Genomic DNA, 24924 nt, shown 5'->3' with positions numbered 1-24924 from the left:
TGAGACGCGTCACCCACCGCCTTAGAGGGCTCCACGAGCACTCCGACAGAAAAGTCACAGGCAGGATGACGCCTTACCGTACACCAACGTGTACCTCCTTATCCCTGCAATAAGTACCGAAGAAACGGACTTATGGAGCAAATCAACCTGCGAAGCACGCCAGGTCGACCGCGAGAAGAACAAAGAGGCCGAACGTAGCCTCACACGTGCCATTTATAGACGCATGCCCAGGTGAGCTACGTGTCACGTGCGTGACTTTGTTTACATTAATTCTCGACCTGCGCGGAGCGCGAGGGGACATATCCACTTTGTTTACTGCCACTGGCAGTCAGGAAGGAATGAAACAGAACACCGATGTAGAGAACTCCCTGAAGGAAACCTCACACGTATACCTTTAAATTTAAAAAGAAACTTTTGGTGGAGTATTTAACCTCACAAACTGTCTGTTGTTCTGTTATCGCCTGGTTGTTTTGCAGAGATTCGTTTGCTTGACGCCAAACTTCGCCATGCTCGAAATTTTATTTCCACGGACAACTGGTGGGTTTTTTGGACATGTTGTCATTTGTGTAAGAAAGCCAAGCAAGTCCATGCACCTCAGGCACCACGATTTCCAGAGTCCTGCTCTAAAAATGATCAGATTTATTTGGTTTCATTGGATTTTTTTTTGTGCTTACTTTTGGGGTTTGCTCCACGGAGGCCTGTAGCACGGCGGGTTGGGAGGAGGCAGCGGAGACCGGGATGGTTGTCCCTGAGTAGTCTCCCTGGGAGAAGACATAAAGGCAGCTCCTCTTTAATACACAACTGCAGACGCGCTCAATGATGGGAAAGGAATCAGCAACTCTCTGACTTCAGTGGGTGCATTTAAAACACAAAACATCACCATTTCAGTTGCAGTGAAGGGGTTGTACTCTCCGATGCCTTCGGACGCCCTGCTGGTGGCTTGTGTGACCGAGGCATCCTGAAAGCAGATTTAAAACACAACCCTGAATTAGTTTAATCACAATACCAGCTCAAGCAAAAAAACTGCATTAAAAGGGAACTATTCCACAAAAGCATGGACTACTATAATGTGTATACATGATTAAGGGGTTCACAATTTGTAAACAAAACAGTGAGAACCTTCCAAACTAAATGAAGTCCAGCTGTGACAGGCAGCTGAAGGAGAGAACAGGGAGAAGTGATAATGGTATGAGGAAGAGATGATGGCTGACTGGCTGAAAGCACCTGCTAGCTTCTGCTCACCTGCCCAGGTGAGTTCAAAAAAGCCGAAAACACCCTCTTTTTTTAAATGTAGAAAAAGCAGCATACAGGTGACCTAATATATGCTATATCTTATATACGTGACAAGTGTCGGACAGGAAATACAGAGGCCGAACCCAGCAACCAACCAAACAGGTTTGTGTTGTTGCACCGTATCTCTTTCAGTCGTCACTTTACGCCTGAACACTCGCCTCACGAGCCCAAAGCACACCGCGCTCACCTGGAAGGGGTTCACGTCCATTGGGTCTGCGAACGGGTTGCTGTCGAATCCCGACATGGTGGAAGAAAAAGTTTGCCTTCTGTGGAAAATAAACACGACAGCTCCCGTCTCCCCCGGCGGTGGCGGCGGCGGCGGCGGCGGCTCGAGCTCCCTGACGATGTTGCTGCTGCGTGACGCCGGGCTTCTGCGCATGCGTCGTGTCACAGGTAGGCAGCGTCACCGGAGGTTGCTCCGAGTCACTGCTGCTCAATTATTACCCAGCTTTATTTTTGTTTTTTTTAATTTTAGAAATAACGTCAATTGGTTTCAAATGTGTGCAGTTCTCGTGACGGTCTGCTGTCTCGTGCCTGTCCTGGACTGTAAGCGGTTCGTGAAGGCAACACGAACTGCTTTTCTGAACTTCAACCTGCACTCCAAGGACACGAGGTGCCTTCAGGTGCGCTGGGAAAATTTGTTAAATGAATCAATGGATTAAGTTCACAAGAAAAAAATAAAATATCTCAAACTGAAACCACTGCTTAATATTATACAGGTATTTCTCTACATTGTGCGTCTTTCAGCTAAAACGTTTACTTGTTGCCACCTAAAAGATTAAAAAAGGTAAAAAAAAAAAAAAAAAAGATGATGAATTAAAGCTACTCATTGCAATTTGATCGGTCAAAAAAACTAGATAAAGTAAGAAACATGATAGGCACAGTTAATTAATGGTTAATATGTCCTTAAATTAAAAGTTTGGAAGCAAAATTTGTGAACAGCTGCCAGCTACCACATGCCTCTGTTTACCTACTAAAACAGCCGAAGTGACTGAAGATAGTTCAACAATGGCAACATCCATGGATGAGCTGTTTAGGATGGAGAAGTCCAACACTTTAGATGTATTGTTAGGTATTTAAACTCAGATTTGTTGAGTAAAATATGCATATGAAAGTGCTTTGTTTACATTGAGTGCATACCCCGGATTTCAGAATTACATATACGGAAAACAACTGGCGTAAACTCTTTCCAGCTGCACCGTTTGATATAGTTCAGGTTGGCCTTTTTTATTCTTATTTACTAATTTACACTAAACCTTTCATTCAGGATTCCCAAAAGTATTCCATTTGTTAAATGCCTGAACACTGAGAAAGATACATTGAAAGATGATAAGGAGACCTGGTGGTGGAATAGTGAAGTGCAGGAAGTTATCCAGAGGAAGAGGTTAGCCAGGAAGACATGGGACAGCGAGAGGACTGAAGAGAGTAGACAGGAATATAAGGAGATGGAACGTAGGACAAAGAGAGAGAAAAGGAAAACAGAAGGAGTATGATGAGTTGTACAAGAGGTAACAATGGTCTTTATGGTCAAACAGTTCAGTTTTATTTTCATCAGACCACAGGAAGTCTCCAGAAATTAGGGTCTTTATCCCTGTGTTCATTAACAAACTGCAGGTTTTTTATGTTGTTTTCAGTGTAATGGCTTCTTCCTCACTGAGTGTTCTTTCAGCTTATGTTGGAACAGGACTCCTTTCACTGTAAATAATGCAGTTCTTCTACCAGCTTCAGCAGCATCTTAAAGTCTTTAGTTTTCAGCTTAATACACACATTTCACACTAAAACCCATTCATGTCAGGGAACACAGAACCTGTCCCCTTCCTGAGCGGTATCATGGCGGGACATTCCTGTGGTCTTTATATTTGTGTGGAATTGTTTGAACAGATGAACGAAGCACCACCAGGCATCTGAAAATTGTACCCAACGATGAACCAGAGTTGAGGAGGTTGACGATTCTCTTCCTGATATCTTGGATATCGTGCCTCTAATTAACTCAAGTGTTGTCAAATAACCAATCAAAAGCTTCTGAAACCATGACATCACCATCTGGGCTTTAACAAATAGTTTAAGAACATAATAATCTTAGAGTATGTAAAATCGTGATGATGAAGAAAGGGTAAAAACAAATCTTTCTCTCATTATTCAGGTATTTAACAAATAGAAATAATTTGGAGAATCCTGAATGACCCTAAAACAGGAAAGGTTTAGTCTCATTTAATGTCAGACATTGAAAAATAATGTTTTGTCTTTTTATTCAGTGGATGTAAACATCTGGTGCCAACTGTATATTTGGTCAATCCAACACTCCCTCTGGGCTTGATCCCCACATCTGGTTTAGATGACAGTAATGACCAGGAAAAAAAAAAAAAAGATGAGCCAAACGATTAATCCAAACGCTCCGTCTCTTGTAGAATTTAACTGTGTCACTAAAAGTACACAATTTGATGACATTAATCGTTATAATCTTTGGTCACAACAGCTAAACTGTGTGCTGAGAACTGTTCACGCTGAAAGGAAAATGACAGTTTCTACTTTTACATCTGACTGATTTTAATGCATTTAATTCATTCTTATTAATGAATTGTTTAAACCAACCAGCAATACGATCAGATTCTTATCGTAGACCCAGCACTTGTTGTTTTGACATGTCGCAGTGAGGAAAATCAGACGTTGCTGCTTGTAAATGAGCCCATTTGTTCCTGTGAACACATTCTTGCTCTTACAAAAACAAAATAAAAGATTCCTCTTTAAAGGATCTATTTGGTTTTTGTAATCTGTGGACAGAACTGAAAAGGTTCCCTGTTGATCATTTTAAGGCTGGGAAAATTCCCTCAACCCAACCAAGCAGACTCATTAATAATGACAGAAGACAAAATGATTTTATGGCATTTCTTGGTTGCTACGGAGCAAACACTTCAGAGACAGGAGGGAGTTGGAAGGTGACAGTAGGTTCTGTTCACAGAGAGTTGTTCACGACTCCGTACAAATGAACTGCGCTGTACGTTACAACTGCTGTATGGCTGTCAAGCAGAAGGACGCAGAAATCTTGAACGCGTCCGACATTCTTAAAGAGCTGGGATGTCCTTGGCTGGAATCCACAGCGGCCGACTTGGTCCCTTTGATGGCGGTGTTTTTTCCCCCTCCGACAGGGGGAGGAAAAAAAAAAAAAAGCAGCAGAAACTTAAAACACATAAAGTGGTTTGGTTTTTCACACTCGTACATACAGTCACACACGTGTGCGCCCAGCACATCAGCACATGCACACACACACACATGCACAAATGTAGCGTCCACTGACTGCCCAAATCTGAACATCCTAAACCAGGATCCTCAAAAAAAACAAAACAAAAATAGATAAATATTTGACTTCAACTACCCAGCGGAGGCTGGTGTTCCGGCTTTTTACAGTATTTATACTTGTATATTATTATAAAGCATTTCTGTGATAATAAAATTTATTAAATAGAGAAAAATCATCTGGTAATAACAGAACATCCACTGCTTACGCTGACTGTTATCAGCTGTAAACTCATAAAGCAGCGAATAATAACTCTGAGCTTTAAGTCCACCGGAACGTCCGGGACACCTGATGATGTCTTGGTTTCTTCTCATTTACGATCCCCAACTCCTCCGGCATTCCCTTTTCTCCGTCCTGCTGCTCAGTGGGTCTCCTCTTGGCGCCGAGGAAGGAGCTGCCAAGGCACTGGGAAAGCATGGATGGCAGCAGAGGAGCCCTGTCCGGATACACTGAGCACCGGGCGCGGTACTTTTTCCTGCAGCATTCAACAAGGAAAGGCTAAGCATGATTGAATCAAAGAGTGGAGATCATTTGCTTTAATGTCGCCTCCTGTTGAGAATGAATATGTTCGCCTGGAAGCCAATCAGGGAGTGCTTTGTTGTCCGGATGTCCTTCATACCATGAATTCGTTACTGCCGTACAGTACCAGGTGCTGTGGTATGTCAGGAGGGTCCCCGCCGTGGCCCCCGCCGTCTCTCGCATGCCTGGCTGCTGAATGTCTCGCTCCTTTAAGCTTCTGCTTGCCCTTCTCTGGATTGTATGTGCCGCGGCTCGTAAACTGAGGCCTTTCGTCGAAGGCGCCTTCCTGCTCTCCCGTGGGGCTGCTGTCGATGCTGTCCGATCTCGAGAACGGGGGTACATTCGGGGCCGGGGCCTTAGACTGGTCCGGAGTCTTGGAGTGGAAGCGAAACCGCCGGGAGGCGGCAGAGGAGGAGGAGGAGGACGGGTGGAAGTGCGATGAGGAGGAGTAGGAGGAAACGATGGAGCAAGAGTCTACAGAGTCCAGGCAGTCTGGCTGCGGGTGGTGAGTGTGTCGACGGTGGCTCTGCCCGTCGTTTCTGCGAGGCCACGGAGAAGCCAGCCCTGGACTTCTCTCTATAACGAGAGCAAAGTCAGGTTAAGTTTCATTCTTTTATACAGCCTTTTCACTTCGGTTAAACAGAAAAATACTGCTAAAATAACAAGATTTAAACTGTTGCACAGCGACATACCAGAGAAGTCTGAAACAGTTTCCTCAGAGTTCACGTTGAGGTTTTCAGAGCTGTCAGCTGTACCAATAGAGGCCTCCGACTCCAGGGTCTCATCATCGGATGCTCGAGGCTCCAGAGTCAGCATCTCAACAGTCAGTTCCTCTCTGTCAAGGAGAAAATCATCAACAGCTGGCGTTATTACCACAGTCAGATGGGATCTTTTCATGCCTGGCGTTGTCCTCTGACATCATCTCTCTCCATTTTGAGTCAATAACATTTCACGCACTTCTCTTTCTGTAGGTTTTCTATCTGCTCTGTCAACACTTTCTCTTCCTGCTGCATGGCTGCCTGCTGATGCTCGGAGATGTTGGGCGACTCCGCTCCCTCTTCACCGACGCCCTCTTCTCCCGCAGCGTCAGACACAGATGGCAGCCGAGGACTGAGCGGAGGCGAGGGTGCGTGGTAGCTCAGCCGTCGCCCCTGACCTTTTCCCTGGGGAGCAAAGCAACAGCGAACATCGCCGTAAAACAACAGCTGATCGGCATCAAGTCAAATTTCTGTCACATCACTCCGTTTCTTTATGAAGGCACTGCTCCACGCGTAATCACGTGACAAAACAGCAGCACAGGACACAAGGAAAGTCACAGCACATCAGTACACTAACTTTACCTTTTTAGCTGAATTTGCCAGCTTAAAAGAATAAAAAGCAACAAGAGCAAAAGAATCAGCAGAATCTGAATAAAAGGTTTACAGTAACAAGCAACAGATGTGCCACCTTAAAGCCCTTTTTCAGAACTCAAAAAAACGTAGTTAACGGTGTCAACATTTTTGTTTTAAGATACTAATATGAAGGAAATTGATCTCTCTCTCTCTCTCTACAACTTAGAAAATAAGAGCAAAAATAAAATCTCATGCAACAGTTCTTATTTTAGGTTTTCTTTTTGAGGAAACCATCGATATTAACTCTGCTAAAAAGGGGTTTTTTATTTTTAAATTCATTTTAATTCACAGAAGATGTTTGCTTTGTGCAGCCACTATTCCAAAAAATGTTGGGTCATTGTGTAAAATCTAAATAAAAACCTGAATGCAATGGTTTGCAAATCTCACAAACCCATATTTTATTCCCAGTGGAACATAGCAAACTTATCAAATGTTTAAAGAAAACATAAAAGTTACCATTATTTTGAAAAAATATGCTAATTTTGAATTTTATGGCAACAACACATGTCAAACCAGGTAGGACTGGACCATGTTTCCCTCTGTGTATCATCCCCTTTTCTTCTAACATCAGTGTGTAAACATCCAGGAGCTGAGGAGAGCAGCTGCTGGTTTTAGAAGAAATGTTGTCCCGTTCTTGTCTGATGGAGGATTCTAGTTGCTCTACAGTCATTGGTTTTTGCTGGATGAGAGCACATGATGTTTTAAAACCTGTATTTATTTTAATGAATTAATGGTACTTTTCTACATGTCTAAGCTGCCCATGTCAGAAGCACTAATGCACCCCCATACCATCAGAGAGGCAGACTTTTGAACTGTGCTCTGATAACAGACTGGATGGACCCGGTCCTCTTCAGTATGGAGGATGTAGCATTTGTGGTTTTCAAAAAATGTCAAATTTTGATTCATCTGACCACAGAACAGTTTTTCTTTTTGCCTCAGTTCATTTTAAATGAGCTTTGGCTCACAGAAGATGGCAGCGTTTCTGGATCGTGTTTACCTATGACTTTGTCTTTGCATGATAGAGCTTTAATCAGTACCTGTGGATGACACAGTGATGCTGTGTTTACAGACAAAGATTTGTGGAAGTGTTCCTGAGTCCATGCAGGGACGTCCAGAACAGAATCAGAGTTGTTTTTAATGCAGAGCTGCCTGAGGGCCCAAAGATCACAGACATCCAATATTGACTCTCAGCCTTGACCTTTAAGCTCAGAGATTTCTTCAGATTCTTGAAAGGCTTTGATAATATTATGAACTGTAGATTTTTTGTCAAGGAACATTATTCTGAATTTGTATTTTTAGACAGTTTTTCACAGACCGGTGAACCTCTAACCATCTTTACTTCTGAAAGATTCAGCCTCTAAAATGCTCTTTTTCTACCCAGTCCTCTTACTGACCTGTTACCAATTACCCACATTACTCCTCCAGCTGTTTTTTTTATTTGTACCACTTACTTTTACAGCCTGCTGTTGCCCCGGTCACAACTTTTTTTTAAATGTTGCTGCTATAAAATTCAAAATTACCTCATTAAAAACTGGTACAATTTCTAAATTCAGACATTTGAAATGTTTACTATATTTCATTGTGAATAAAATACAAATTTATGTGATTTGCAAATCGTTGCATTTTGTTTTAGTTTACATTTTACACAACGTCACAACTTTTTCAGAATTGGGGTTGTCTGCTCCATAGTCTTGTAACATCAAGTGAATATAATTAGACGTGTGCCATTAAACAAGAGACAGTTACAGAAAACAGAAAAAAAACCCATGATAACTCATGCTCTGGGAAGAAGACAGATGTGAGTATTTGAGGAAATGGCTTTCCCACAAAACAGGATGACAATTTGAGGACGAGATCCAGAGGTGTGGTAATACATACCATAATGTGTGCTATGCTCATAAACCTAACAGCTATTAGTACAGGTCTCTGAGTAAAGGAAAAGACATGTTAGGGAAGAAACTGGGGAGGCGGAAAGAAGGAAATGGTAGAGATTACAGCAGATTTAAAGTCAGGCGGACATTTTCACAGGGATGGGTGTTTGATCTTACCATTGAGCGCCGAATGATGGTCAGCTTACACTTGGCCTTATTCTCAGCAAACTCCAGGGTGCTGATGTCCTTTAGTCGCACTTTGTATTTATTCATCTGTTCACAAATGATAAGTTCTACACACCTACAGAAAGACAGCGAGAGACAAAAATGGCTTCAGAATTGCTGGAAGCACTAAACTTCGCGTGGAGTTTTCTCTTCTTGCCCCGTTTTCCTTCATCCATCTGACGATCTTGTTGGGCCAGACTGGTAGTTGATAGTTCTCACGTGAAACAGATTAATTTAATTGAATACTTGCTCGTCGTGCGTGTTCCCAGTGAGTTACACCCCCCCTCCCCCATCCTTTTCATTACCGAGTCTGATTGCGAAAGCAGCGAAAGTGTGCGTTCTTACGCTGTCGTCTTGTTGAGGTCCCGGATGCTCTGCAGAGGATCAGTGGTGTCCGGACAGCGGAGGATGCAGGGAGCAAAGACTATAGCCAAGGCGTTAGCTGACATACGATTCGTCTCTTCTTGAAAGGCAATCCTGAAAGAATCATTTTAAAGTTAGAACCATCGATCAGGATGGAAAAACATTTCTGATCTCATGTAATCAGGATCATTTTTAATTGATGAGGATTGATGTTGCTAAGTACAGGTAACTCCTGATTTGTTTTACACCAACTGTGTCACAATACTTGTGGAACTGCTGGGTGAAATATTTTATAAAGAGTGTGTTTGAGGCTGTATCAACAAAGCTTTATTCAGTTCTACCAATGTGTTTACACACATAAAAAAGGGTGACTTATTTATTTTATTTTTTTCCCCCCAGAAAAGCTAACTTTAGCATTGTCCTCAATCCCTTTATTTATTTATTTTTACGCTGTCAGAGCCACATTTAGCTCTACAATCTCATTTTCTCAACATAATATATCTGACACAGCACATAGGTTGGGAAGGGGAGCGTCTGGATCTTTGCTGCCGGAGAAGTCGAGGAAAAATGCAAAGAGTAAAACCTCAGTTTGTCCATGGTCTTTGTGGATCTCACTAATGCCTTTGACTCATGAAGTCATGAAGGTCTTTGAAAGGCGATGCAGAAGATTGGGTGCCCACTAAAGCTGATGTCATACTTGATGAGAAGTCCCAAAGTCGACTCTTAGTCACGAAAATTGCGTCCTTTTTGTTCTCGTAGCAGCTTCGTCCGTCGCTTCACGACACAAGACCATGGCTGAACTTTTTCTCACAGAAATCTGGATCAAGACTTCCCTGGTTTCAAGTTTTTAATCCTAAACTAGAAATAAAACGAGGGGAAATCTATTACCTGACAAGATGAAACATGAGGCGTTCCAGAGTATTTAGGTGGGTTCTGCTGAGCTGGTCGATAACAGAATAAACTCCTCTAATCGTCTCCTTTTTATCCTGCAAACCTGAAGCACCACACACACGAGACAAGTCACCAATTACTGCTACAGCAAATACAATATACTGTCTGGAGTATTAAATTATAATTGTGGACGGGATCTCCAGTGAAATGCAACTGCAGGAGTTTTAGTGCTGGACTACTCACCCATGGCACGTATAAACTCCTCATAAAGCTCAAACGTCATCAGCGGATTGGGCAGGTCTCTCAACCACTGCTTGAAAACACTGGCAATAACGTGGATGTTGTAGTCGTCCAGATTCATGTTTTCCACATCTATACGAACACAGGGAGGATGGGAAAAAAACAAAAAAACACACAAAGCTTCGTGATAAGATCTAAATCCAGACCCCGCTCGTGTTTGTTAGGACTTAAAAATCAGGTGGCGAAACGCACCTGTGTCCAGCGCCAGCTTGAGCTCCTTAATTTTGTTAGTGGAACCAGATTTTCTGTAAATCCCTTCCGTGTAAAGGCCGTGCATCTCGATGTAGTTGATCAGCTTCTCCACCACCAGGGGAACGGTCCTCTCGTCGCTGGTCAGGCGAGACACTTCCACTCCGAACTGCCTGGAGGAAAGCTCTGGATCGAACTGCTCGAGGGGAGAAAAACAAAGCAAAAAAATGTAACCATAGATTTAAAATGCTGAACCTTTTTTTTTTTTTAAAGATTTATCATAGCAGTAGCTACTTAAATGCCAATTAACTGTGAGGCTGCTGGACATGGCCGACTCACCTTCTTGCTGCATTTGGTGCTGGTCTTCTGGCAGCACTTCCTGTGGCAGGCGTATCGGCACACTGGGTGAACACAGCCAGAGAAATCAAACAGGTCACTTCCACTGTCCACTGAGAGGCAGTGTCTCCTCATTATTCAGTAAAAAAAAGTTGTGACGAAAACAAGAAAAACAAAACAAAACAGAAAGCAACTGTTAGTGTTTGAGAGACCAAAGTGGTTTTGGCCAGCATGAAGGAAACATCCGGAGGGAATAAAGAACAAACTGTGTGCAGAGACGAGCTGCAGACCCCATGAGTCCAGTTGAAAACAATCTAATTAGAGCTGAGGAGGGGCAGAGCCTAATCGCTGGAGCCAGGCTGAGGGTGACCCACGTGGTGTGTGTGTGTGTTACTATTTGTGGTCATAAAAACTTGTCAAGAAAAGAAGGGTTTTAGGTTAAACTATGTTAAAGCAACTTCAGTGACCCACTCGTCTGATCTGCTGTTCTCACCACAAAACTTTTTCATTTCCTGCTTTTAATTTCTTTAAATATTTGTTTTTCTTTACAGTAATCTGTTGTTTCTTCACAATGCATTTTCTTTATGAAACTTTCTTTTTAAAACCATATTTCTTTCTTTACAATATTTTTTGACGATATAGTTTTCTTTTAAGACTATTTTAGCTCCGTTTTTGTATCGTCTTGTTTCTATTTTTGCATATATTCTGAACATAAGAGATGCATTTTTAGTCAAAAGTATTTCTTCGTCTGGCTAAATGACAACTTCTCTTTTATCATGTGATTCACAGTTGTCACAGGAGTGAACTTCGATTCAGCTTCTTCTCTTATTAGATAACTAAGAAAACATTACTAATTCTCTGTTAGTTAAAAACAAACACTATCCCTGGCCTTCAAACAATAGTTTTATTCTCAGGTATATATATTTTTTATTCTGGTTAAAATGTTGAAGGTGTGTCAAATTGAATGTTTGGGATATTTTGCAAATAAAACACTCACATTTGCAGACGCAGGCACGATCCATCATCCAGATTAGCGAGGAGCAGAATTCGCAGTACGTGGGGATGCTGTACTGAGTGGATTTGAAAATGTGGCCATTATGCTCCTCCACCTGTAGAGGGCAGCAGAGCACAGGTTCAGGTGTGCATTTCAAACATAAAGACACAAAACAAACAAACAAAAAAAAACACATCCAAGCTATTTCTTGTTTTTTTAAACTTCCTGCTATTTCAAACAGTAAGAAAATATTAGTTAAAAAAAAAAAAAAAGATGTCTGTTATTATCACAGATATGTGGTAAATATAAATGAAGAGACTTACAATGTCGGTGTCCTTTTTCCTGCGTTTTTTGCGTTCAGGTTTAGGTACCTGCTGCAGAAGGCAAACAGGAACAATGATTGCTTTTATACATTTTAACTTTGCTGCAGAAAATCCCCCCCTTCCCCCTCAAAAAATCTAATTGTTACCTTGCTCAATGTGCCGTCCAGCGGTTTGTACTCAGTCATGAACTCGTCCAGGAAAACCTTAAACGTGTTGACCCACACTTTGACGGGAGACTCCCTCCAGTCCCGCTGCTCCTGTCGCATGGTCTTCTCCAAGATGTGCTCAAACAGAGCGTAAAGGTCTTTGTAGCGGATGCTCTTCCCGTCGTCCATCTGAGGACAAAGGACAGCGGGGGCTCATGAAGAGTCAACGCAGCAGCCTATCACCATGGTAACTATAGTATAAACAACTGTTCACGTTAACACTTACTGCCAGTGCTGTGGAGTACGAGTTGAAGATGTTTAGGCGGAATTCCTTCAGAGCCTTCTTGAACACCACGTCCACCATCGTGTCCTTCTTGCTGTCCTCTGTGTCCAAGTCACCGATCTAAATGTGGCACCACAGTCAAAGTTTACCTGCAGCGTTCCCTTCAAGCCCCACGTAGGAAGGCAGCGCGAGAGCATGCTGTTACCTTCTTCATGAGGAAATCGTTCATGCTCCTGTAGTCGCTGATGGAGGTGAGGATCTGCAGCGAATCGTTCTGCCACTGAGCAGGCTCCATCAGGGCCACGCTGCTGATCTTCACGCTCCGCCGCCTCTTCACCTTGGGGGACGGCTCCTTGTTCTCCTTCAGGTCTCGGAACCCTCGATCCAGAATCAGGTCAGGACTGTAGGGCGGCGACATGTTTTCCTGGCCTGCTGGATGAAGACGTTTTAAACACCGGAGGCCTCTTAAACAACGATTTCAGGTAAACTCTGTATATTTACAACCGTATCACTATCAGCTCTAAAATACACTCTGCAGCGTTAGCTTACTCTCTCCTAAGAACGGCCCAGTTTCACTGGAGTCTCCATCAAAGGAATCAGCCCCACCAATCAGCTTCTCCCTGGAGGGCTTCTTTTCTCCGTACTTGGTTTTGCCCCAGAAACGCATCTTACCCCGAACCCTGGTGGATTAAAAAAAAACTTTAGCACAAATGCTATCATCCTGTTTAAGAACAATAACTAAAAATAATATCTTTGTGGAATCTGACACGGGGGCGACAACAAACCTTCCGTCTTGTGAATTCTTGCGCATCGAGTCCACTTTGACCAGATCTCCTGACGACATGGCTTTGTGTAGCTTCTTTTGCTCCTCAGGCTGAAACAAAGTGATGCCAAATGACACATTAAAGGTGCGGGAGCAGTAAGAGGGGAAAAACCTTTCTGCTACAGAGAAACATTTAGCTCAACATAGCCGAGAATCGGAGAGCAAGTTTAATCCAGTAGGTGGCACCATCCTATCGCAGGACGATTCTTTACGGAAATATTATGATGGCAGGCATCAAAGGAGAAGAAGGAAAACTCAATCTTTTTTTTTTAAGAGGATTTCCGACGTTTGATTAGAGCAGTGGATCCAAGTCACATGCAGATAAAGCTAATTACTGGGAAAGAATCAGGAATCAGGAATCAGGAAAAGCAGTTAAACATTGTTAGAAAAAGAGCTATGTTACATGTTTTATCTTTTGGGGGAAAATACATTTCAAACTCTGTGCTTCGTAGTGATGCGTCAAGTCAAACATACACTGTTGACCTCTGCAGATGTGTTTAATGGCCTGGACTATTGGACATCATCTTTAAATGCCTAATTTGCATAAAATCAATGACACAAAAGCATGTTATTGTTTAAACACTCACGTAGCCATGGCATTTAAGCAGGTATTTCAAAATGTCTTTGAAATACCTGCTTCAAAAAGGGCCTTTGAAATGTCTTCCACTCTACGGGAAACTTTTATTCAGAGAACAGGATACTGCTGAAGCTCAGTTTGAGTCAGAGGTGAGTTGCAGACACACGCTCTCTCTACTGAATGGGTTAGAAATGTCAGAGAGAAGGCACGCTCGGACAGAGTGGAGAGGGCCGCCGGTGGCGTGGAGGGCGCCTGTTACCATGTCCGAGTCACTGAAACAGGACTCTCTCAGGCCCGCCTCCGTGGAGCTCTGTTTGGAGAGGGGCAGGGTGAAATGACGCGGGCTGGCGGGGCTGTCGCCGCTGTAGTCGTCCTCGTCCGAATTGCCCCCAGCTGTGAGGCTGGGGACGCGGGTGAGGAAGTCGGAGCGGGTCCGTGCCATTCTGGCTTTCTTTTTTTGGCCCACTCTGCCAACCTGGAGTTTACCAGAGGTGATAACATGTAAAGTTGAAAACGTTTCCGCACGGATTCTCAGAGCAGAGCTGCAGCGCCTTCGGCTCCTCGTGTCGGGCAGCTGCCCTGCTCTTATACCAAGACGAGCTGCTCTGTCGAGATTATTTCACTCAAATGCAATGCTGGACGAGACGGATGCTTTGCAAAATAACAACATCACTCACGTCTCGCACTTTTGCTCCTTTAGAGGGTTTCGAAGCTGGCGCGGGTCCTTCTTTGGGAACAGCTGCAGCTGTTCCTTTAGATGAGGCGTCGCCATCAAAACTGATGGAGGAAAACAAGAAACACATGATTAAAAATACGCAATCAGAAAATGAGCAGCAAACTAAAACAAACATGTAAAAAATAAAAAGATCAAAACTTTTGTATGATGTGCCATCTCTAAAGAAAGACCTGATAACAAATTAGTTATGGGAAAAAAATATAGAGTCTCAATCTATTGCAAACCGTTTTAAAATTATGATTATTATGGTAAATTTTTGGACATTTTGAGATAATCTGTAACAAAAAAAAAATCCAGACAATCTGAGTGTGGGCAAAAAAACATCATCGTCTGTCTTTGCCTTAGCAGTGGGCAATAAATAAATAAATATGCAAATGAGAAAAGCAACAATTATGTCACTATTAAAGAAAAGTCCAAAGAAAGAAAAAACAAAGACAATCAGGGAAAATGAAGTTATTTTGAAGTGGATACTCACGACATAAATGTCACTTTGTCATTCGGAGAGAAGAAGATGTTTCCTGCTTTATCCGTCATTATGACGGTGTTGCCTTGTTGAGTTTGCGTTTTCATCCTGCTTCCTCCTCTCGATTCCAGCGTGAGTTTGGGTGCCCAGCCCTCGGCGGCAGGTCGGCTGTCTTTGCACCTCTCTGTGGGGGCCGACGAAGGCGGAGGCGCCTGGGGGTGCTGGTCGCTGCCATGGCTGTCCGCGCCCGGCGGCGAGTGCAGCGGCGGGGGAGTCGAGTCTGACTGCGTTCTGCCGTGAGGAGCCTGCTGGGATGTTCTCTCAATCAGCAAGGAGCTGGGTCTCTGGGTTCTGACGGAGCTTGCGGTTCTGGTGATGTCCTGCCCTCCCTGTCGGCTCTGCTTGATCCTGAGCATCGCCTCCCCTTTTTGCTTCTCAAACATGTCTTTCTCGTACTGAGCGAACATAAGCCGCTGTTGCTCCAGGGCTTCTTTCTGTTGTCGTATCTGCTCCATCATCTCCTTCTCGTTCTGCTGTTGCTGATTGCGCTGCCGCTCCTCCTTCTCCTCGTTCAGCTGCACCAGCTTGGCTATGACGGACTGGTCGGGCCGAGAGACGGGGCCGCGGCTCACAGAGACCGGAGCCGGTTCCTCAGATGAAGATGCCAAATCCCCCCTTTTGGCCGTAGAGTCTCGGAAGTCTACGGGAGGAGGGATGAGGGCACTGAGCTCCTCGCCGAGTGGCGTTTCTTTCTGCATGCTGATGACCACCACCACAGGTCGTCGCGATGGCTCTCGTCTGTCTTTGAGCGGCTTCGTAATGGTAGTGGTGGTTGTAGAAACGTCTGCTTTGTTTCTCTGAGGCTCTTCGGTGTTATGAGGATGGGAGACTGCTGTGCTGCTCTCACGGGCAGGGATGTAAAACGTTGGGAGGTAGTTCTCAATTTTGGAAGGATATGAAGGGGCAGCGGGCGCCGACAGATCCATTTTGTTTGGGCCCTGGCTATTTTCAGTGATGACACCATCAGAAATCTGTGTCTTGTGAGATTCCGTAGGCTTCAGGCTTGACGGGCCAGCTTCCACATTAAAATCTGATACTGGAGCAACAGATTGGACAGGGGAGAAGGGGTCGTCACTGTCTGTCACCTCCTCTGTAGCCCTTGGAGGCTCCTCGTCCATAGTGAGGAGCTCAAAGCTGCCTTTGGAGCTCTGGCTGTCGGGTGTGCCTTGGGGGGACTGGACAGGTGGGCTCGCTGGGGGCATCAGCTCCAGAGACCAGCGCCGCTCCTCCGAGGGGGACGAAGCGCCGCCGCTGTTCGCTCGAACCTTGAGCAGCTCCAGGCTGAACTTGGCCTGCTCCAGCTCTCGCAGACGCCGGCTCTCTCTCTTGGCCCGAGTGGTTTTGTGGCTCTGCTCGTCAACCGTCCTCGCCTTCTCTCGGACCACCGCAGCCGACGTTGGGCCTGAGGCCGGCGCTTCGGTTTCCGCTTTCATCCCTGAACTTTCATCTTCTTCCTTTTCTTCCACTTTAACTGCGTCCCTGTGGGAGCTGAGATCGTGGAGGCTCTTTTCCCGCTGCTCGTAGGAACGGTCCTCCCATGTGCTGAGGTCCAGCCCCATGATTCGTCCGGGCGACTCCTCCTCCTCTCCAGGTGAGACACTCACCCGGCCATTCTGAAGCTGAAGTAGCTTTTCTTGCTGCTCCTTCTCCTCTCTCAGTCTCTCTTCTCTCAGTTTTCTAAAGCTGCAAATTGAGAAGAGCAGTTACAACATTACCTGGAACCCGCTTCACCTTTTCCAAAGATAGTTTTGGAGCTCAAACTGCTGTCAACTTTTAACCACCTGAAGAAATAATTACAGTTGGAGTTACAAAGCCTCAGCAGATTGTAGAGCTGCTTTGGGTGAAACTTCTTGCCTAATGGTACGCTCCCACCAGTCTGTTCGCACACTGAACAAAGACCAAATGCACTGACAGAGCTGTGTGCAAAGATTAATCTGGGGTTTCAAAAGCTTTAAAAAGCTATTCTTGTAAAAGAGGCACAAAGTTTCCTTTTTCTTGTTACACCTACCTTTGCCTGGTGAGGAAACCTCTGCATGTTGCCTGTAGCTGTAGCACAGCATCACACAAACGCAAGTAGGCTTCTCTGTCCCGATAACGGCGCCAAGCTGCCTGAATGACCACGGCAGCCGAGCGGCGCCGGCAGAGCCACGACCTCCACGCCGCCTGCAGAACCCGAACGGCCTCCTTCTGCTGCCTGAACCTCTGCCGCTCTCTGTAACCTCGCCAGTGTGTCTGCAGGCACAACGCTGCCTCCTCCTTGACACGGGGGTCATATTCTTCCCGTCTCGTCACGGACAGGTGAGAACGCCATTGTTTCTGTGAAGGGATGATGAAACAGGTAAGTTAATTTTTTTACACTATGACGATTTAGTCGCCACACGTTTTTTTCTGCTCAGTGAGACAAAACTTCCCCTGTGCAGCCCTTGTTTTAATTAAACGTCTAGCATTCCTTGAAGTAATGCGTATCACCTGCTCACCTCCAGAGTTTTAGACTAAAATCGTCTCATGTGGAGAAATGATGAAATTATAACTGTTTCGGTCAACAGTTTGAAAATGACTTTGTGCCAAATGACATGCAGTTTTAGCTGCTTTTCCCACCCATTTCCTGTCCAATCACTGACCGTGACAGCAGATTTACCTGTTGGTGCCTAAGAAAATGAGAAAACTGTTCTTATTTAAAACACAAGTTTGAATGTTCAAAATTATTTTAATTATGTGACGCAATTATACAAAATATAATCTGATTTGGACTGACGAAAAGGACAAATCTTTGAAGCACAAACAGTAACAATTATTTACATTATTTCATGTTTGAGCTGAACCTTTGCACCGATTTCAATAAATTTAGGAACTTGAGCAACAAAAATCAAGCATCATTCAACTTTTAACACTTTATTTTCACATTAACTACTCAACCTAAACTGAGCTACATGCGTACAGTTGCTAAAATAAAACGTATATATTACCATTAAAAAGTTCCTAAATTAGGCAGTACTTTTTAATAAATTTAATCATGATTTAAATTAGAGCCTTTTTTACTTACGTGTCTCAGATAAAAAGAGCAAATAACTAGTTTGTTAGTTTTTAATTAAAATTTCTTGTTATTCGCTATTTGAAGAACATTTTTTTAAGATACTTTAATAGTGTTATAACGGAGGGGGATAATTACTTCTCAGCTTTGACAGCCACTGTAATAGAAAACATTCAGAAATAAACGCAAAAAGAAAGTAAATGCTGGAGATGAGCACACTTATGACAAAACACTTAATAAATTAATTTAGCGCCGTACTGTACCTGGATGCAGATGGCCGCTTCCCTCATCCTGACAAACTGCTTCCTCTCCAGCCGCGCTCTGAAGCGGCGCTGCAGCGAGACAATGAGTCGGAGGACCTCTGTGTGGAGCTCGGCCTGCAGCTGCTGGCGCTCGGCCTCCCGCAGAAACACCTGAAGGGGGAAAGACCGCGATGGAGTCAGATCAGGGCTGCCCACACACTTTATTTGACACACACAAGCTGGAAAAAAATAAAAATAAAAAATAAACCTCTGACCGGACGTACACACTCACAGGAATGTTGGGCAGGATTCTTTAATTATATAAACAGCAGCTCTGAAACCTGGAGCCCCCTATCAGGGTCCATTCATAACGGTGACATGCAGCTCTGTCTGCATCACATCCTTGTCCCCAAACAGACCAGTCTTTCACATCACATGAGCTCATCCCAAGCTTTGCCTGTTTAAATATAACTCACTAAATGTTATATTTATGGCAGCAGCATCAATAACCTCAACATTATTTAATCACCAAACAATATAATAGATAAAAAAAAATCACTGAATGACATTTTGGAGCTCTTCTTTTTTGTTACATCCTGATTAAAGACTAGGCTTCAGTCTTTTTTTGTTGATAAATCCTATAGTTAGGGCTGGTTTGGGTTTCCTGAGCTCTCCTTTAGTTCTGCTGCTATAGGCTCAGACTGCTGGAGGACAAACTGACCACATTTCCTCACTCTGCACGCTCTTCACGCTCTCTACTCTCCATGTTTCTATTTGTATTCATTTCTATCATTAACATGTTTTTTTGTCTTTCTTCCAACAGAAACTCCACCTGGACCAGTCATTCTGTGCTTGTCTGTGTCTCTTTCCTGTCCTCTCAAAGTCCGGCCTGTCGAAGCAGATGGCTGCTCATCCTGAGGCTGGTTCTGGTTCTGCTGGGAGGTTACTTCTTGTTAAAATTTAGTTTTTTCTTTCCACTGTCACCAATGTGCAGAAGTGAAGATTCAACCCAATCTGCTGGCTTCCTTAGACAGATAACTTTTACTGATTGGCTTTTATAAAGTATGTGAATGGTGTTGTACAGAGCCCTGAGGTGACTTTTGTTGTGACTTGGTGCTATATAAACAAACTGAGTTGAACTGAATTAAAGGTGATTAAAGGAAACATAACAGGAAATATGCTAGGTACCTTTGTCTTTCCTACTTGGTACCCCTCCGCCTGCAGGTTTAGATGATCCAGACATTCCTGGATGCTCTCTCTGGAAGCACCGGTGTCCTCTGGCAGCAGCACATTAAAGTGGTGAACAAAATCCTACAAAAACAATAATAAAAGGGGAAAATGGGAAACATAAATCTGCGCTGTGGATTTCCTCATTTCAGCTCTAAGGGCTACACAAACTGAAGCAGCCAGCTGTAGCATCTTTCAGCTGAGTGAAATGTCCGTTTCAGGTAAAGATGTTCAAGCATCACGGCATAAATATGCTCAACGTGCGTTCTTCGAACTGAGCTTCTTTGTCCCGATTCACTGCAATCAGAGCCCCGGGCGGCAGGAGGTGGACGGGCGAACCGATGCGGTGTTTACACAATTACAAGTGCGGGGAGGGTTTCAGAGCTCGGGAACAATGAAGAGGCCTCTGTTCTGACCCGGGAAAGTCCTCAGGAGTGATCCCATCCTCGAGATATTTCTCATTAGAGCTGAACACGGCTTTAAACGTGTTGCCAGAAACTTCTGCTGCTAAATTGATCTGAGTGAGATAATCCAAAGCCTTCGCTCTATGAGCTCTTCTTTTTTTTTTAACCTCCAAATTAGGTCCAAGAATGACACTTTATGATATGCAGCCTATTGTTTCTACCTTCTATCATTTCCATGAGGCGATATTTGTAAAAACATGTTTGGATAATGTTACCACAGGGGCAAAAATAAACCATTCTCCAAGACAGAGCACATCCAGCGTGTCTGTGCTTTAATGGTTGAACTATTATATTTGTTTCAGTTTCTGCAGTCATAAATAGATTATATATATTTTTTATGTTCAGTGTACATGTGGTGCACTCTGATTGGCTAAGGCACCACCATTTCCAATCCTATAGGAGCTGGGTTTAAACTGCCTCCTTTAGGAGACTGTCGGCAATTTCTTCATATTTTAACACTTTTCAGGTCGGGTGGAGTGAGCCTGCAGGCCGAATAAGGCCCAGGAGCCACCAGTTGATGAAGCCTATGAAAACTGAGGAGTGTGTGGTTTTTAAACAGTAAAATATGTGACTCTTTTAAACCCAGTTAAGGTGTTTGCAGCACATGTAACTGGGGTTTGCCTTGCTGAAATGAGCTAGATCTTCCCTAAAAAACAAAAACATTAGAAAATAACGTCTGTTCTCCTCCACTTCTACACATCTTTCTAAATTCATGTCTTCACAGATGTGAAGTTTAACCACTTCATGTGGACTAATTCACCCCAGCGTCATCTAAGAGTTCGAACTGCTTTCAAAGTTGGACCAACGACCTGCAAATCATTGCTTTTCAAAACGGCAAAAACTAAAACAAAGTTTACAAAAGTGAATTATTTTTGTCTTTGTAATGAGCTGCAGCTGAGCAGTGACACAGCTTGATATGTTCCAGTAAAAGTAAGAACCCAGCAAAATCTATAAAAATGCGCAATGGGTTTTTTTAACCCCCCCAAAAAACCCAAAACAAAACCGAAAGCAGACACCAGCCTCGTTCTCACGGAAAGCCTGTTTTAATCTGATTTTAATCTGATGAAGCGATGTCTTAATCAGTCAGCACGGTGATTTCATCGTTGTCTGAAACATCGGAACAAGATACGACTGCACCGATCGAAACCAGAAAATGGAAACTACTGTAAAAAGGAACAGGAGTGGGAGTGAGCCACTCCCAAATGTTCACTCCATCTGCCTTTAACACCATTTGCTTTATTAGCAACACGGCATTTCTCACAGGGCTGACATCATTCCTATGAGAGCCCGTGTGGTTAAAGATGGCTGCCATCTCCCACCCCCAAAAAATTCCCTCCTGACAAAACGCACAATGAATCAGTGACAGGTTTCCTGGAGATGAATTCACCACGGGCACCGAGGGTGTTGTGAAGTGCAAAAGCCTTTTTGGCCAGCACACAGGAGATATGTTCATTCAATCTGCTGCACAGCTCTTCTTAACACAGAGTTTATTGAGTAAAAGCTTTCAGCAAATACAATTCTTGGGCCTTTTAGGTCAAACGGGGAGAGAAAAACCTAACCAAATCTATGGAAACAAATGATTTTAAAAAGGGGAAATTTCATCAATTTTATTACACAGGCCTCAGCTGTTAAGTCTTGTTAAATTCTATAAACCTAAAGAAATCTGATGTACAGAGACACCTCTGTGGGAGGTTTTTTGTGTCTGATAACAGCTTAGTGACTGTGAGAAACTAGCCGGTGACTGAACATCGTGACTCAACAAAACTCCAATTTTTATGTCCTCTCCCGCGCCTTTTTTCTGAGTATCGGTCACTTCCCAAAGGTGTCCAATAAAGAGGAGTGTACAGTGTACATGCTATTAGTCAGAGTACACAGTATAGTGTCCTCTAATGAAGCATTTAAGTTATAAGACATCCAAAAAGTAACTCCACTAAATCAAACAAAAATCTTTAAAATCTTGTGTCCGTCAACAGAAATTATGAGCTTTTGAAATGATCTAACAAGGTCTTAAATATTATAGAAACATTACTGTTGCCGTTTACAAAAAGATAAAGTGATTTGGTTTGAACTATAATGACAGTCGTGTGACTGAGAATGAACCCTGACTTCCCACATGTGAGGCAGACATGCTAACCATTGTCCCAACAGAGACACTTACGCATTTTTCATCGGAAGCGCTTTTTTTTTTTTACATCATATTTCCAACTCTCATCCCGTATCTGGGTTTAGGGTCGGCAAAAGAGAAACTCTTTTTCCGTCGGCTTCAGCTTCGCACCGTCTGGGTGGGGTGGGGTGAATCTCTGACTGATGCTGCAGGAGGACTGAGCTGCCTTCAGTCTTCAAAAGTCTCCAGAAACATCGAAAAAAAACGTTGCTAGTCGCTTTTGTGAAAAATAGTCACTAGAGGTGTCTGAAAACTCACTAAATATAGCGACAAAGCCTCTAAATTAGAAACTCTGCTTGTACCCAGGTCCACCCTGCTTGGCTGTGATTGGATAAAACTTTGGCTTTGGTTCGCTTTATCTGTTGAAAGCAGCGTCAGTTTATTTCCTGCATCATAAATACATTGGATGGCTTTAACAGGACCACAACAAAGAACACCTCCCTCCTTCTCATTTTTACAGATGACAGAAATCAGCCCTGGCCACATTCCAAACGAAGGAAATCCATTGTGGCGATGGAGAACTTTAATCCCTGCGTGTGGCCACGTTTTGAACCGCTAGTTTTTGATAATCACAACCTACTATCGTGTGAATGGTTTGCAAAACTGTATTCTTGGCCGTGCACATTATTTTTATTGAGCAGTTCCACCCACATCACACCCTCCTGGGTTCACTTTGTTCCCACCTTGTAGGATTTAATCTACCAAAGTACACTTTAAAAATGAAGATGGGCAAATTTGAACTAATTTCCTACATAAATATTATTTCTCACTGACGTGGTTTGTAGACCTGGACAATCAGGGCTGTAACCTCGTATGTTTTCTGTCATGAGGAGAGCTCTCGTGTCAAAATACAGCTCTGGAAGTACAGAAGCTACACTGAGAAGAGTTCGAAATGACCATGACGACTCTGTGACTATTATGACTGTTATGAACATGTTCAAAATTCAAGTGATGCGACCGCAACCTCGGCAAGTCTTGAGGAAATTCCGAGACATTTTGGAGACTCCCTCATGAATGCCATTCGCCAACTAGTCGCCAACAGTTGCAGCCCGGCGACGTACTGGCTTAGGCATTTGTCAAGTCTAAAAGGGCTTTTTATTTCCTAGCAAAACGCATAAAATGACATTTATGAATGAGTGTTTACAGGTTGAGAATGTTACCTTGAAGGTATACTTGACATTGTAGCCTGACTGCCGGATGCGCACCGTCTCCAGCATGCCTGTGTAGCGCAGCTGTCTCAGCACCAGGTTGTCGTCGAAGCGTAAGGGCAGCTGAGGAACAGGAAGCCAAAGGAAGATGTTCAAGGAGGAGAGGTCGCAAAGAATAAAAAACAAAAATGTTCCAACTTCAAAGTGGTCTACAAAACTAAATCAAAGCGGTGGAGATTGCTGAGAGCCAACTGTACCTTATCAGCGTTGGAGCGGATGCATTTGACAAAATAAGGCTCAGACTGACCCAGAGTCTCCATCAGTTTATTGAGAGAGGCCTGCAGGATAAGAGCCGGAAAACAAAACAAAAAAAAAAGGCATGAAACACACTTCCCAGCTGTGGGACAGCCAGACGAGCTGCTGCTCCATCTGCGAGCAACACGGAAAGATGAAAGTCCCGCGTTGCGTCAGCGTAATTACTTTTATGTTTATGTACGCATCTGTACCAAAACATAAAATTTTCCTCGTGAACGCGTGTGTGTTTGTGTGTGCGCGTGTGATCATTCAGCGGCGGGAGGAATTTGGTTTTCCTCCGCCTCCACGGGGAGATTAAAGCAACCGGAGGAGCGGAGGATGCGGACGGTGAAGTCACCCTCACACGCGGACTCAGGCCGCCTGCCGAACAGACAGGCCTCGGCGCTCAGACGCTCTCAGAGAGGTCGGGGAAAGCAGCAGCTGGTAGTAAGACTTTAGAGCAGGGGTGGCCAATCCTGGTCCTCGAGGGCCACCATCCTGCAGGTTTTCCTTGTTTCCCTGCTCCAACACACCTGATTCAGTGGTTAAATCACCTCTTCGTGTTCTGCTGAAGCCTGTTAATCACCCATTGATTTAAATCAGGTGTGTTGGAGCAGAGGAACAAGTAAAACATGCAGGATGGTGGCCCTCCAGGACCAGGGTTGGAGACCACTGCTTTAGGGCCTAACTGACAGCCAATAAGAAAGAAGGGCGTGTCGGTGAAAGAACACTGGCTTTTTGTTGCCTCTTTCTTTTTGCACAAAAATCAGACGTCTTTTTTGAATTAGCAGACATGATGTCATCCGCTGCGACTCTTGGGTGGGTACGAGCACACAGCGGGAACCAAACAGTGGGAAAATGGAGGTTTACATCACCGAGTAGTAAAGGCTGCACACACAGATTGACACAAGTCTTTCTTTTCCCGTGGCAGCTTGCATGTAAAGAACTTTTCGTGGTTTGTTTTTTGTATGCGCAGCTGCAGGGGGATTTCTCAACCCTGCTCGGGACTTTATGGGTTATTTTTACTGTGGGAGCGCGGCGCTGTAAATCACCGAGCTGCGCGACATGTCAAACCTGAAACTGCGCGCTGATGCTGGGCGGCTTCTTCTTCTTGTGGAGGTGAAGCAGCGACTTGGTGATGCGGTCGTGAAGCGTCAGGTTGTTGAGGTACTTCAGTGACTTGACGTTCAGCAAATGCTGCACGGAAAAAGTCTCAGTCAGTAGAGTAGATCCAAAAGGACAGTTTAAATGAAAGGCCTAGAATTCCTTGACTCAA

General features: G+C 44.0%; 2 protein-coding genes and 1 long non-coding RNA gene across 10 annotated transcripts in view; 1 reads left to right on the top strand and 2 right to left on the bottom strand.

Annotated features, from left to right (window-relative positions):
• scamp2l (secretory carrier membrane protein 2, like) overlaps positions 1-1676 on the bottom strand; it is a 12076-nt gene extending 10400 nt beyond the window's left edge. Inside the window, exons 1-3 of the mRNA XM_017414224.3 lie at positions 1481-1676; positions 881-958; positions 675-761 (exon numbers count right to left, since the gene is read on the bottom strand). Coding sequence (XP_017269713.2) covers positions 675-761; positions 881-958; positions 1481-1672 — 357 coding nt within the window. The 5' untranslated portion in view covers positions 1673-1676. The remainder of the gene's footprint in view (positions 1-674; positions 762-880; positions 959-1480) is intronic.
• Positions 1146-3696, top strand: LOC119617717. Of its 2 annotated transcripts, none has more exons than XR_005234111.1 (3): positions 1146-1250; positions 1349-1686; positions 1801-3696. It is a non-coding gene; the product is annotated as an uncharacterized LOC119617717 (long non-coding RNA). The 2 variants fall into 2 exon arrangements; XR_005234110.1 differs by having other exon boundaries at positions 1149-1250; positions 1426-1686.
• Positions 3697-4165: 469 nt separating this feature from the next.
• Positions 4166-24924, bottom strand: part of myo9aa (myosin IXAa) — a 103485-nt gene continuing 82726 nt past the window's right edge. For 4 of the 7 annotated variants that reach the window (XM_037979796.1, XM_017414223.3, XM_037979799.1 and 1 more), the window contains 25 exons: positions 24723-24845; positions 23612-23692; positions 23367-23477; positions 19540-19662; positions 18373-18522; positions 17087-17394; positions 15031-16761; positions 14497-14596; positions 14079-14294; positions 13205-13293; positions 12969-13099; positions 12625-12851; positions 12423-12539; positions 12137-12325; positions 11991-12041; positions 11671-11782; positions 10677-10738; positions 10341-10533; positions 10092-10220; positions 9846-9951; positions 8940-9071; positions 8547-8670; positions 6065-6270; positions 5800-5942; positions 5202-5683 (listed from right to left, as the gene is read on the bottom strand). In XM_037979796.1, the coding sequence (XP_037835724.1) occupies positions 5202-5683; positions 5800-5942; positions 6065-6270; positions 8547-8670; positions 8940-9071; positions 9846-9951; positions 10092-10220; positions 10341-10533; positions 10677-10738; positions 11671-11782; positions 11991-12041; positions 12137-12325; positions 12423-12539; positions 12625-12851; positions 12969-13099; positions 13205-13293; positions 14079-14294; positions 14497-14596; positions 15031-16761; positions 17087-17394; positions 18373-18522; positions 19540-19662; positions 23367-23477; positions 23612-23692; positions 24723-24845 (5436 nt within the window). Of the gene's footprint in view, positions 5684-5799; positions 5943-6064; positions 6271-8546; positions 8671-8939; positions 9072-9845; positions 9952-10091; positions 10221-10340; positions 10534-10676; positions 10739-11670; positions 11783-11990; positions 12042-12136; positions 12326-12422; positions 12540-12624; positions 12852-12968; positions 13100-13204; positions 13294-14078; positions 14295-14496; positions 14597-15030; positions 16762-17086; positions 17395-18372; positions 18523-19539; positions 19663-23366; positions 23478-23611; positions 23693-24722; positions 24846-24924 lie in introns of all 7 variants that reach the window. The other 3 variants (XM_037979797.1, XM_025005517.2, XM_037979800.1) reach the window with 3 other exon arrangements.

The sequence above is a fragment of the Kryptolebias marmoratus genome, linkage group LG15 (genome assembly GCF_001649575.2).
Source record: "Kryptolebias marmoratus isolate JLee-2015 linkage group LG15, ASM164957v2, whole genome shotgun sequence".
Taxonomy (NCBI): domain Eukaryota; kingdom Metazoa; phylum Chordata; class Actinopteri; order Cyprinodontiformes; family Rivulidae; genus Kryptolebias; species Kryptolebias marmoratus.
Note: the sequence above shows the minus strand (reverse complement) of the source record. Positions and strands in the feature narration are given on the sequence as shown.